The sequence below is a fragment of the Apis florea genome, unplaced genomic scaffold (assembly GCF_048593485.1).
Source record: "Apis florea isolate Af1SG1 unplaced genomic scaffold, ASM4859348v1 contig_2897_pilon, whole genome shotgun sequence".
Lineage (NCBI taxonomy): Eukaryota > Metazoa > Arthropoda > Insecta > Hymenoptera > Apidae > Apis > Apis florea.
In genome coordinates this window covers 985743-999435 of record NW_028256665.1, presented here as the reverse complement: position 1 = coordinate 999435, position 13693 = coordinate 985743, and the positions used below count along the sequence as shown (strand labels likewise).

At 41.0% G+C, this 13693-nt stretch overlaps 1 protein-coding gene across 2 annotated transcripts in view; it reads right to left on the bottom strand.

Moving 5' to 3' along the window:
• The window catches only part of LOC100870080 (alkaline phosphatase), a 186861-nt gene that overhangs the window by 23322 nt on the left and 149846 nt on the right, over nucleotides 1–13693 (bottom strand). Inside the window, exon 8 of one of the 2 annotated variants that reach the window (XM_031918988.2) lies at nucleotides 1237–1358. The exons of the other annotated variant lie outside the window; for it this stretch is intronic. Within the exon in view, the coding sequence (XP_031774848.1) occupies nucleotides 1237–1358 (122 nt within the window). The remainder of the gene's footprint in view (nucleotides 1–1236; nucleotides 1359–13693) is intronic. 2 annotated transcript variants of the gene reach the window in all.

Below are 13693 nucleotides of genomic sequence, written 5' to 3'. Positions count from 1 at the left end.
TGCAACGTGAAAAATGACGAAGAATCGCATTTACGACCGTATCGCAAAGAGAACGGTCACTTTAATGAACGTGAAACTCTTATTGTTTCATTCGTTTTTCCCCTAACCCACTTGTTCCAATTTTTCTTCCTCCTCTTTTGCATAAGTCTTATGAAAACGCGCTTTATTTTTGCGAAACTAGGTTACCATTTATTTTATCAGAAGTGAATCGCGTTTCTCTCTCTCTTTTTTTTTGCCAGAAACAGGGAAAGAGAAACACAGAGAATTCCATTGCGGGAGAACGGCTTCCACATTAATTAACACACAACCGGGCGAAATTTCCTTCCACGCTCGATCAATCGACCCTTTCGAGCACGATTACTAATATTACGATAGAAGAAAAATTCCATTGATCGAGCGAACACGGAGAAAGAATGGGTCTATTTGCGCGATTTTTAATATTTCCAGTCTCTTTGTGTCGTTGAACTTGTAACGCGTTTGAAAAAAAGTTGAACCAATCACCGATCTGCTTATCGGGGAGGATACGCGTTTAATATCGTTGCAAATACGTTGCAATGTAAGTTTTTTATAAAATGGAACTCGTTTAATCGATTTCACCAACAGCAAGAACATTCTTAAAAAAAGTTCTACTTTATCTCGCTCGTTGTATCATATAAATATCGATTACGAGATTCTATTTCAACGAACTGTGTTTCGTGGTAAATAAAAACGATATTGCTTTCGACACGATCTTCCTTGTCGTCTCTTTCGAAATTTCTAAAATTCTCCACGTTTCCTCCACGCTGGAAATCGCGAAATTCCGAAATTGGAAAAGATACGAATACGATAGGCGTATATCCCTCTTCTGCCGACTATATTTCAAGCGTATTTGAATCAGAAAAAGATCAGTGACTCGCGGTCGGATTAAAAGTTATCAGGTCGGAAGAGCGAGCGATCATCGGCGAGCGTTGAATCTCGGAAACGAAGAGGGAGGAAGGGGGTGTGAAGGAGAGGGCGGATGGAGGAGGTTCGAGGATGGAATATATGAAGTTGGAAAGAGTTCCATCGAATATTTCGCGAATGAACCCCTCCACAAAGCGTGATGGATTTTTAAACGTGCCCCCGATATTTCACCCCGATCATTTTCCGATCCAATAAACACGGCCGCGTATATCTTGCTATACGCGAGAATATGAGGCTTGTCTCGCTTTTTTTTCTTTTTCTTTTTCTTTTTTTTTTTTTTTTTTTTTCCTTTACCTGAATGGAATCCTTGCCAGCCTCTCGTAAAATATTCCTTGGCTGCGTGTATCCGGGGCCGTTGCTGTACAATAACGTTGTATACGGTTGTCCATCAACATCGGACATCTTGCTGTCGGAACCTGAAGCAAAAAAAAAAAGGGGGGGGGGCACGCGATCGGCTCATCAATCACAAGTGTATTACGATTGTGCACGTTGTGTGCAACGTACGATTTGAAAAGGGAATTCTGGGTTCATCGTTAGGGATGATCGTTATTTTTCTGGAAAATGGGAATTATCGTGGCTAAGGGTGGGCCGAGAACAATGAGATATCCCGAGTTTTTATTCCCGGGCAAGGGGGAAAAGAGGTCGTGATCTCATTTATAACGATCTTGTTTACTCGAGTGATGGATAAATTTTCAGTTTCACGAGCGTGGGATCGAGGAAACTCGTAATAGTTGAATCGCGCGTTGGTTCGGCGTGTGTTTAATCGGGAATAATCCTTGATAATTTCATCAAATTAATTTCATCGCGTTTATAAAAGTTGTCGAATTTGAAAGATTGAAAAATCTCGAAAAAATCTCTCGAAACCGGGGCCAATTTTCGCGAGGGAGATCGCGGATAGATCGGAATGGTGCAACATGAACGAGTAACAAACGAATTCGAGGATGCGCAGGTGATAAAATTTGTATAAATACACTGGCAATTTGTTCTCGCCATCTCGCCGAGTAGCATTACCCTCGGCTAAACTCGGCGTTTATAATTCCGGTATGCACGCCTTGTATGCATACAACCGAGCTTGCAAGCTTACTCAGAGGATGCTCTAAAAGGGAAACAGCAATGGTATTTAATACGAACGTACGCGTACTACATTTCCACGGTAAATAAACGATCGAATTATACATTGTTAAACGGTGTTTAAACGACAGGTAGCGTGAAATGGCACGATCTTCGTATTTCCCTTTTCCTTTTTCTTTCCTTTTTCTTTTTTTTTTTTTCCCTTCCTTAAATTCTTGCGCAGAGTAGCAGAAAGAGGATGAGGAAGAACGCTTTTGAATAAAACATATTCACCACCGGCTATGTCCTGGAGCCTATTCTTCCAGATCTTCCGCACTCGGCATCTTTTTCTCTCCCGATTCCCTCCTTCTCTCTCTCTCTCTCTCTCTCTTCCCTCCTTTGTCCGCAGTTAGACAACCACTTATTCATGAAACGAGTGCCTCGGTTCATTCCAACAATTAATGTTTCACAGTGGGTAAGTTTGGCCCCCTTAATTCACCGCTTGATCGCGCCCGCGGAATTCGCGATGGAATTCTTTTCATCGTTGGTCGCGGTTTCCGTCGTCCAATAATTAAAGCGTTTGATGCCGGGATCGTGTTTAAGAGGATTCGACGCCGGGAACGTTCGGAATGTTTTAACATCCGCTTTCAAGCTAAGCGCCATGAAGCGTTGTTCCGCTGTCGGCGTTCTTCGCTTCTCTTCACCCTTCCTTTCCACTCCAACCCTTTGTTCGCCGCTTCGTTGTGTATATATATATATTTTTTTCATCGATTCGCTTCCCCTTTTTTCTTCCTACATTTCCAACGCTCGCCAAATAATTACTTTGACGATATTTTTAATAGGCATTCGCTTGAAATTGCGATTCAATCCAAAAGTATATATCCTCCGGTGGCCCGAGAGAAGCGGGGCAGCCGGCAGGCCGGCCTGCCTGCCTCCAAGTATTCGCAGAATCTTGCTTTGTGAAACTGCGACTGGGAAATGTTCCGGATGTTTGATCGTGCGCTTACTTTATAGAATTTCGTGCCCACAATGCCGGACCGAAATTGTTCTCGAGTTTGAACACGACGTTGGGGTTGTAACGATCGTTAAAAAACATGGATCAAAGTTAAAGATCTCGGTTAAAGTTGAAGCGTGCTTTCACCGAATAGGGAGTTTCTCGACAATTTCCTTTCTCCCTACAACTGTTAACACGCCAATAATAATTTGCAGCGTTGGTGAAATTTTTCAATCCCTAGAAATAGCGCTGTTTCCATTCAAAAGGTGTTTCTTTCTCTCGTTGGACAGAGAGGGAGGGGGGAAGGAGGGTTGATTGAAAAAGGGTGATTTTTATTCCGTTCGCGTTCTTTATTAATCGTTCCTTCGAACAACAGGATCGATTGTTCGAAAGAAATTCAGCCACGGACGGATGGAGCACGGTTGCGCTCTTGGTTTGTTCGAATGAATTTCTTCTTTCCATCCCCACCACCACTCCCGGGCTAAATGGTCCGTGGTTAGTTTCAACCGGTCGTTATTTAATTATACGCAATTAGTCCGTTTACCCGCGCCTCGGTATAGACGCCCCATTCAGTCGAAATAAAATCGAGTTTGAAACGCTCGAGGTGTTTCCCTTTGAACCTCGATCCTTCTTTCGCTTTACCGTGTAATGGCTCGTTCGGTGAATACTCCCACGCGTTGCAAATCCGTTGTATAAAAAGGGTTTGACGTGTCGCTATATTTTCCTTCGTCGGATAGATACGATGCATCCCATGTCGCGATAAAACGAGAGACGAGGGGGAGGGGGGGGAGAGGTAGTTAAAAGAGGAAGATTGCACTTTCGAACAGCGTTGCGATGAACAAAGACGCGTTTTATAATAATGGAATATCAATCGTACGCATTAAATTTGATGGGGAAATTATATCCTTTATTATGGATTATTTCGAGGCGCGTCGTGAAAAGTAAACGTCCATTAAAGTTGTTTAAATATTCAAACTCGATTATACTTTGAATCGATGTTTCGTTAAAACTTTATCAGTTAATGGAAACCATGATAAATTGGCGGAGCAAGGTTCTTTTTAACGAGGATAGATCTAGTAAGTTTCGAGAATTTGTTGTACCACTTCGAGAATGATGGAAGGGAAGAGAAGATGCGCCTGCCAGAAAGGCAAATTAAACGGTGGAATCGTGTTCAGAGAGTTTTGAAGAGACTCATTCTCGATGTCGTTTTGTAAATTAAAGAACTGGATGAGTCAGACATTCTTCTATGAATGAAAATAGTATTTCCTCGCGAATCACTCTCGAGAGTTTCGATTCCTCTTGCGTGGTAATTAATTAGATCGATTTTCTCAAGCTCTTCACCTGTTTTAAATTACTCGAGTTTCTTCGAGGATAATTAGAAATTTCGTTGGCTAATGACAACAAGGTAAATGAAAATTGCGTGAGAGAGAAAGAGAGAGAGAGAGAGAGAGAGTTTGAACAGGTTCGTGCCTCGATTTCGATCGTCCATTAACGTTGGACAAAAGTTTAACAAAGGCCAAAGTTAAACCTTCCAAGTTTTAACATACTTGAACGCGTCGTTCGGGAAAATTAATTTTTAAACTCGTAATCGCGCTCGATGGCGATTCCTAAGTCAAAGCTCTGACGTTTGATTTCATTTTTCTTCTTTCAGAAAGGAGAATTTCTTATTCGTCTCTTCCTTGTGAATTAATAATATCCGAGAAGAGAAGTTTCGATATCCTTGCGTCAAAGCGTTGCACGCATTTTTATCGCCGTAACGCGATAAAATCGGCCCGCGATGCTATCTCGTCGTTAAATATTAATTACCAAGCTTGAAATCATTTCGCAGCAAGAGAGAATGGGGAAGTGATTCGAGAAGCCAGCGTGCCATGTTTGCACTGTGTATATAAAGACACGGAGCAAGAGTGAAGCGGAATACGCAAGACGATAATAGCGCAGCTGTTATAGCTCGACAAAGGAGCTTCCACGTCTAGAATTCCACATCCGCAAAAGAATCGAGAATCAGATTATTGTTTCCCTCCGTAATTATTTACAGAGCGTGAATATCTTATAATTATAGCGAAAAATCAATGGAACGGTTTTAATTCCATCGTGTATCCTTTAAAGGGGATAAAGTTTCATCGGGATTGGAAGGATTTCACGAATGATGAAAACGAATGGAAGGCGTACGTACGAATCGATAGACCGTGAATTTAGAGGGATACGTATGAAAGCACGTCGAAGGGAAGGGAAAAACAAAGAGCCATAAAGTGGCTTTCACTTCGAAGTACCGAGAAATATACAATTTTACGACTTTTCGTCCACGAACGATACCCTCGAATAAATTACGCTGTTTAAAGATTCCTTTTCGAGGAGTCGAGAACGCGATACACGGAAACACGGGGTCTGCCAAAGTTTGGTAAGAACGAAGAATCAATTATATTACGATAAGGAGAAAGAACATCGATTTCATTAACCTACTAGTTTGAAATTACTCCTAGACGAGTTTTGATCAAAATTTACAGAGAAACTGAATCACACTCGATTCGACGTTTCTCGTAAATTCACAGTGTTGCGCTAATAACCCACGAATTCGATATTCGTGGATTACAAAGTGAAACGTCGCAAAGATGAGCCTATATATTGGTCAAACGATTCCATAATTTTAGATGTCGCGGTCTATCGACCGAGCAACAATACTTGGATAATAATACTCGTGGTTGCGGTGTTTCCAAGTTAAACATCAAAGCGGTGGCTCCTTATCCCAATACCATACCATGGCATACCACCTTCGTGCTCCAATCTAAGCCCTCGCCACTCGTTTCCATTCAAACCTTGCAAACGAACGATTTTCATCCCCTCCGTGTTCCCGAAATTTCGAGAATAACAACGAATAATAAATTTCCTCCTCTCGACACGCGCGTCCACTCGAGCTCGCTTGACGTTGAGCCGATCGTTCGGAACAATGTTGGCCGATTTAAGTAACGAGGGCGTTCCACGAGAGCGTAAATCTTGCGATCGTTATCGTCACTCGAAACGGCAATAACCCTCTCGCGGCGAGTTGATCCGCGGCAGAAGTTCGCCGAATTCCAGCGACCAACTAACCGAGGCTGGGTGGCTCGCTCTTAGATCGATATAAATCAGTCGTTGGCCGGATACGTCGTTCGAACACGACGTATTCTCCCTTCTTGGCTTGGTCTCGCCCGTCCGACTCCCTGGCCCCATTATCCGTGAGATCACGAAAGCGCATCACGAAAGTTATGCGATGGCAGCGGCTCACGAAAGTGGATGGATATCTGCGCCTGGCCACCCCTTTCGCCGCCTTTCTTACAAGTTAAATTAGAGAACGAGGTTGAACGAGGAAAGGGTCGCTGTTTTTTATGCCGGGACACGGATTTCCTCCATATCATCCGCCGTGGCCCACTTTTCATCCCTGTTATTATTTCCGGCCCCGGTTTAACCAACTTTTAAGTACAACTTCGATGTAATCGAATCGTCCCCTCGCTCTCTCTCTCTCTCTCTCTCGTGACACGCGTGTATCTAATTAACCCTTTCGCTACGGGCCACTTCTCCGCCAAAAATGTGCACGGTGCTCGAGAAAGATCGTTTCGAGTTGTTTATTGACAGTGTTTATTGAAAAAAGAAAATTGACCGTAGTATCTGAGTAGCATCTTATGCAGAGCGATTATAGTCGATCGTAGGAGCGAAAGGGTTAAAAAAAACTTGATCGAACTCTCGGAAACTGTCGCTCGTCCGGGGATAAATTCAGGTATAAATTCGTCGCGTTTACGCGAGGAGGAAGGAATCAATTTCCTACAGCAAACGCAATGGGACGGGATGGAATCCCTTTTGGAAACGCGGGTGCGTGAACGAGAGACGACACTCGTTTCGATTTCGGCGGGAATCAAAGGTCGGTCGTGGAAGCCAACTTGTCCACGATTCGATTCGATTCGAATGGAAATGCGGCTCAAACGCGGCCATCATCGATTGTCAAACAGCCGAACATTCGACCGTATTTCGTTCCCGTGAGACGGATCGCGAAACCGTAGACGAGAATCAAAGTTTAATCGTCGCCATCGTCCGATATTGTCGCCTGACGCACAAAGCGTTTCCCATCCCGTAAACCTCGCCAACCCAGCCAATGTTTATCACCACGACGGCCGCTTTCGAAACGGTGAAACGTGTCGTCCGTCTGGGGACGAGGAGTATTGGTCATTACCTTTACGAGATCAGATCCTTTCTAAGGATCCCCGAATCCCAACGCTCGTTTTTCCTTTCGTCTCGACGGCTGGCTTCCTTCTGGAAGAGGAAACAAGCGGAAAGAGAGAGAGAGAGAGAGAGAGAGAGAGTTTAAAATAGATAAATTTGGGAAGGAAGAGCAAGAGTCTGGAAATCGAAAGGAAATATACGCAATTACGCGATTAAATCAATATTTACCGGGCGAAGTGAGATTGGACGAAAGATAAAATAATACCAAGGGACCTTTTTTCGTCGCTTTCTCTCCAATTATTGGTTACCCATTTCCATTTACCGTGCCAGCGTTAAATTCCTTTCCCCGGTTATCGGTCACAATTGTTTACAATCCATTCGTGGCCGGCTATATCGCCAACGACCTAGATATTCCCGCCACCATTTTGAAAATATTGGCAAACTTTACGGTGGATCGCGTAAATGGCGATTGCGAGTCATTTCCAACACGTACGTACACGTGAAAACCGTGTCGCGACGGGGACTTTTAGAACGCGAAACGAATGACGGATGTTTGGCCAATAAGTGGCGAGCATCGGCGAGTATATATATATATATGTATATGTATGTATACCTTGGCGAGTAGAATGGACACGTTTCGGTTGTTTCGCTTCCAGTCCAAGTTTATAATCGCCTTCCATACGTAGTCGTCCGTGTTCGAACCAACTCCCGTTTATTTCCTTGCTCGAATCGCGTTCCCAACTTTCCGCATTTCCGTAATGTGTGCCCGCGTTTCGAAACTGCGACTCGTCGTTCACGACCTCCTCGAACGGTTTACGGGACGCGAATGTTTTTTCCTTTCCACGTATCCTGGGATCGAGCGTCGAATTGTCGAACTCGAGCGAACGACGCGAGAAACGTCGATAAAGACGTTTGCGTTTATATATATATATATGTAGGTCGCCACGCGACCTACGATTCTCAGTCACGTGTCGTGTTACGCGCATTCACCGGTTACTTATCGAGCGAGATATTTCGATTAATTATCGTCCGATCAACGTGGATTATCCACGTATGGATATAGATAGGGTGTTCGAACGACGCCACGTTTCAATAATCAAACGGTGGAATAATGAGCGCGCGGTTAATCGAGATAATACGTTCGTTGTAATAGAGTTTTGCGTTAAATGGAGTAATCGAATTACACGGCCACGCAGCGTGCGCGAAACCGCTGATTTATAAGTTGACGGCTCGACTCGTAACTCCATTGTAACGGGCCAAACTTCCCTTTCCTCAAATCTGTTAAAATATTCCGTTAATAAATGGCGATCGCGCCCCATTTTCCTCGCCTTTCGATATCGAGCGAATTTTCATCGTTCAATTAACGCGACAAAAATAAACGGGAAATTATTCGGCGATGGTCAAAAAAACATCAAAGGTTTTAATGAAAAAAAAAAAAAAAAAGAAAAAAAAAGTAGCGGAGGCTCGATGAAAATTGATAGGAGGAAATTTTCATCGAAAATATTTAAATCTATTTTTCTTTTTTTTTTTTTTTTTTCAAGAGGATATTCGTTTAAAGAGTCAAGAGTCGGATTTTTATATTAATTTGGATCAATACTTTGATCGAGAATGTTTATTAGGCGTATGTTTCAAACCACTTCGCGAGTTGTTAAGAGTATCTTACGAACTCTGAATATGCAACTCGAATTTTACGTAAAGCATGTCAATAGCACCATCCCTCTTGACATGTTGGTAACATAATTAAATTTTGGTGTTGCCTCCGGCAAAATATTCTTACGTCGAATATCTCTCGTGTCGAGGGAATCGATAGCAGTTGAATATAACAATAATAAATCGTAAGTAATTAAATACTAATATTTTAAAATTATTGCAAATCATAAATTTACAATCCTCCTCCTGAATTCACGAGATGCGAAATCAACGACCCCCCCATTTGTTCCGTAAATTCTTACGGTAATTTGTAACCGACAAGCGTATTGCTGTAGAATATAATTCTGACAATTCCAATATCGTTCAAATTACAGATAACCGTGGAAACATTAGGCTCTATATATATTTCAATTTCGAAGATATACAACGATCGAACCGCGTATTTTGTAAAAGCAGCGAAAAGCATGGGAAAGCATAAATTTTAAATTACTTTAGTTCGCCAAGATAAATCGATTCTACTTCAAACTTTGTAACTTTAAAAATCTCAACGTTATCGAAGTTGTGTGAATTTTCAAAATATCTTTTCTTCTTTATCCCGAATTAATTTTCCAAATTCCTCACTCAAGCACTTTACAGCTCTCATAGGTTCCTTGATCCTGAATTAATTCTTCGATTCTTATCAAAATTTTTCAAAGATCTTAGATGAGACTAAAATTTTCTCGGATTCTTTCGATTTTTCAACAGCTCTTTCGAGACTTTTCTAAGGGATCAAAGTGATCGAAGATTTATGAATTTTTATAGATTTTTCTTCGAAACGTACGTCACTCTTGGAATGTTCTGTGGGAATAAAATTCCATCAATTATTCACACTCTTTGGGAATGATCTTCTGTTTCAACGGAAGTTTCATCAAATATATATTCCGCACAGATATCTCGAGCCTCCAAAATTTCTTCTCGATTGCTGAAAGCTCATTGTCCAAATATAACGAATCTTAAAAAAGATTTCTATCCTTGATTAAATCGTATAAGAAAAACGTGGCTTTATTTACTTTTTTATATAATTCTTAATTTAAATTCTCGTGTAATATTATACGTTATACGTTCCTTAACTTTTACGAGAATTCAACTTTCCATCACTATGCAAATTCCATAATCCGATCGATATATATATATATACTTTAACGCGAAAAATCGTAACTTAAAATTTTATTCATCGTTGCGATGTTTACGAATATATAAGAAAAAATCGCGATGTAGTTTATTATAATGTTATTTGCAATCTTTTTTTTTTTTTTACGTCCAATCTTCAAACATGGACGAACGTAAAATAAAAATTTTAAGATCCGAGCTTATAATTTAATTTAAAAAAAAAGAAAAAAAAGCGTGTCCGCTTATTACTCCCACAGCAACTATAGCCTGTATTCTTATAATATTTGATGGAGTTTAAGCTCCTTACACCGTCAAAGTTATTCCCCGGCTTCTTATTTTTCCCTTACTCTTCCCTCTCGATACTTCTTCTCCTTTGTGAATCGTAAGGATCTTTTTTGCGATCCAAGTTTTTGCACAAAAAAAAACAAAAAAAAAAGAAGAAAACTCGACCGCGTTCTCTTTATTCAATTATTCAATCGTATCAACTTTTGCATTTCTTTGATAAAACATTTGATGAAAAAATATTATTATTCCTCGAGATTTTCAAACGCGCACACACATCGGAACCAGAGTCTCGTTGACGTTAATCGTGGCTCGCGTACATTAATTCAAGTCGGGGATTCTCTTTAGGATGATGAGATTCGGATCGAATCTAGGGTCACGAACAGCCTAGATTGTCGGATCTTCCGGTGTCTTGGGATTTCAGAAATCGCGTAATTAAAGTGTCACGCGCACCAAATTGAAATGTATTCCCGATTCTATAATCAACCGGAGGGTATATACATAAAATCGATCGTGCGAAATTTCACGATATATATATATATTAAAAAAAAAAAAGAAAAAAGGGGAGAGATAAATTTATTTACCATTTACATTTTCGAGGAAATCCTGGAAATTGTGAAAATTTCAAAATTTTCGGAGAGATCGTGCTCTCGATACCTTTGCCGAAAATAAATCCAGTCAGCCATAAGATAACGTATAGAATTGTGTCACGGTAAATAACGTCGAACACCGCCGAGATTCTCGGTTCATTCGTTACCGAGAAAGGATTCGTTGTGTACATATATATATATATATATATTTTTTTTTTGTCGGAGAAATACTCCATCTTTCTTTTGACAGATTTATCTACTGATTTTTTTCCGAAATAAATTCCACGCTTATCGATCGGACGCGAGAAATACGGTAGCGAACGCAATAAACAATTACGGGTTTATCACGCTTTGAGAAACAACATTCTTCATCCCGTCGTTGCATTGCCGATGTTATTCGCGTTCTACAAATTCGATTAGTTAAACATAGGTATATATACGCAAGAACAACGGTTGCTGCGATATTATTACTCGTCGATGCAATATCAACCATTATATTCCCAACTATTTCCAATAACGCGCAAACTTTCGGCGAAATATTGGCACGGTGCAACGGTTGGGAAATGTCGAGGCAACTATCGGCCGAATCTATTTTACGAATCGTTCACGGAACGAATGCGTGGTCCGTTGGTAATTCGAGCTCGACAGGTAATAGAACGGTTCCGAGCCGATGTAAACGGAAGCAGAGATTCGAATCGCACGGCCACATTTCATTTCTGATCCGGCACGCATTCCACGATTTCATCTACGGGTGGCTAGTTGGGATGTAAAGAAGAGCATTCTTCTCTCTCCTCCGTCGGATTAAACCGACCCATTGGTCCCGTCACACGCCGAATAATTCGATTCGAGAAGAAATTGCGGTGGCATTGGGACGAATCAGATGTGTGTGTGTGTGTGTGTGTAGAGAATCGGATCAACGAGGATCCAGAGGATACGCGTGGAGGAGGAGGAGGAGAAGGCTGGTTTCGTTGAAAAGTTGCGGCCACTTTGAAAAAACACACGAAAAATCGATTCGATTCGAGTCTCTTTTTTTCAGCTGCAGTATTTATCCGACGGATTGCTAGATCGGAACCGAGATTTTCAATACACGAATGCTCTTACAGGTTTGTACAATCTTTTTTTTTTTTTTTTCTTTGTCGCGGATTTTCGTAAGAGCGATAGAATTTTTGCCTCGAGTCAAACGGAGGGTTTTAACAGATGGATTTATGAACGAATATTGCTTATGGAGAGGAATCCCATAATCTTCGAAGTGGAAATTAACCAGCTTTCTTTTGATTTTGTTTCAAAGTTTTCCTGGCTAGATCATGCTGGAAAGGGAGTAAGAAATCGGATCTCGATTTCACCTCCTGCGATTCAATTAAGCTCCCGCGATTTTCTTTCGAAAAGGGGTTTGATAAACTATTAAGAATTTTCGGATAAAGTTCTCACATAAATAAACTTGATGAACCGGATTGAGAGACTACCTCGACCACGCCACCCACTTTCCACCACTTTTTCGTTAATACTCGCCTCCAGTATTATTCGTTTCTCCATCAATCACTCTGAATTTTCGAGACCGAACAATTACAACGAAAATCGAGAAAAATTTCGATTCAACGCGGCATCGATTCTCTCAACCGAAAGCAAATCTATCTACGAACGACACTTTTCCATTATTAAATTCAAAAGCTGGTACTTGGAAAGCTGTTACTTTTAAGGCGAGGAAGCACGGTACGCGTTTCGAAACGTTTCACGGAGGAAAGTTTCACGGCTGCGTTTGATGAATCCCCGGTAAAATTGTTCATTTCAATTGTTTCCTCGAGCGGCGGAACAATAAGCACAACCTTTACGCTCGAGGCGTGGATGGAAGATATATATATTCGGCCGTGTTACCGAAGAAACAACTCGAATTGACAATCGCCGTATTGTTTCGCGGAGACAATGAGGAGGGGGCTGTGCGGAAAGTTGTAGTTAAGAGGAAGAAACGATATCAACCAGATGGAGGGGCGGCCCCCTCTCTCTTCGACTCGAAAAGAAGAAAATCTTAAATTGGTTTAAGGAAAGTTTAATCCGATCGTATTCCACGGATCATTTCGCATCCGGTTATCGTTCGTTTCGATCGTTACGTCGAATCGGGAGATGAAATCAGGGATAAGGGAGATGGAGGACAGATTCAGAGAAATCAATGAGCGACGGATGCCATAAATATTTCGCGATTTTTATATACAATTTGCCAATAAATCTTGCGAACAAGTAAAAGATAATATTTATTATTCTTAATTTTAAATTTTGAGTGTATTGATACGTTTTTTTTTTTTTTTTTTTTTTTGAATTAATTCTTCTCAAAAGTTGGAGAAAATTATTATTAAATTCCTTTTCCATAAAAACAAGGAATAGTTGACCGAGGATTTTGACTTGGGTAACAACCGAAGGCTTAACCTTAATCCGATAGTTCCTCGACCATGGCGAGCTTAGTCTCGAATTAGGATTAAGAAGACTGTATAAACCAGCCGTAAATTCATTGTTGGCTCATTTAGACTATTTAGACGGACGGGAAAAACAATTAACCGTTTTTTTTTTCTTTTAGCACCAGCGCTTTTTCTCGGTGCTTAATTATTTTTAATTCGAGTTAAACGGCTGGAAGGAGAATCTAGCTTCAAATTTTATCGTCGGAGAGATTGAGGAAAAAGAATAAGCAAGCTAAGAAAGAAAGAATTGGTGAAGAGTGCATCGACGAGGCTGCATGATTTCACGCTTAAAGGTATCTAATTAATCGACGATTAAAAAGCACATTGAACCGTGAAGAGGGATATTAAATCCGTGGCACGATACGCATACAACCAGTATGCTCAATCGGCCGGTTTGATGC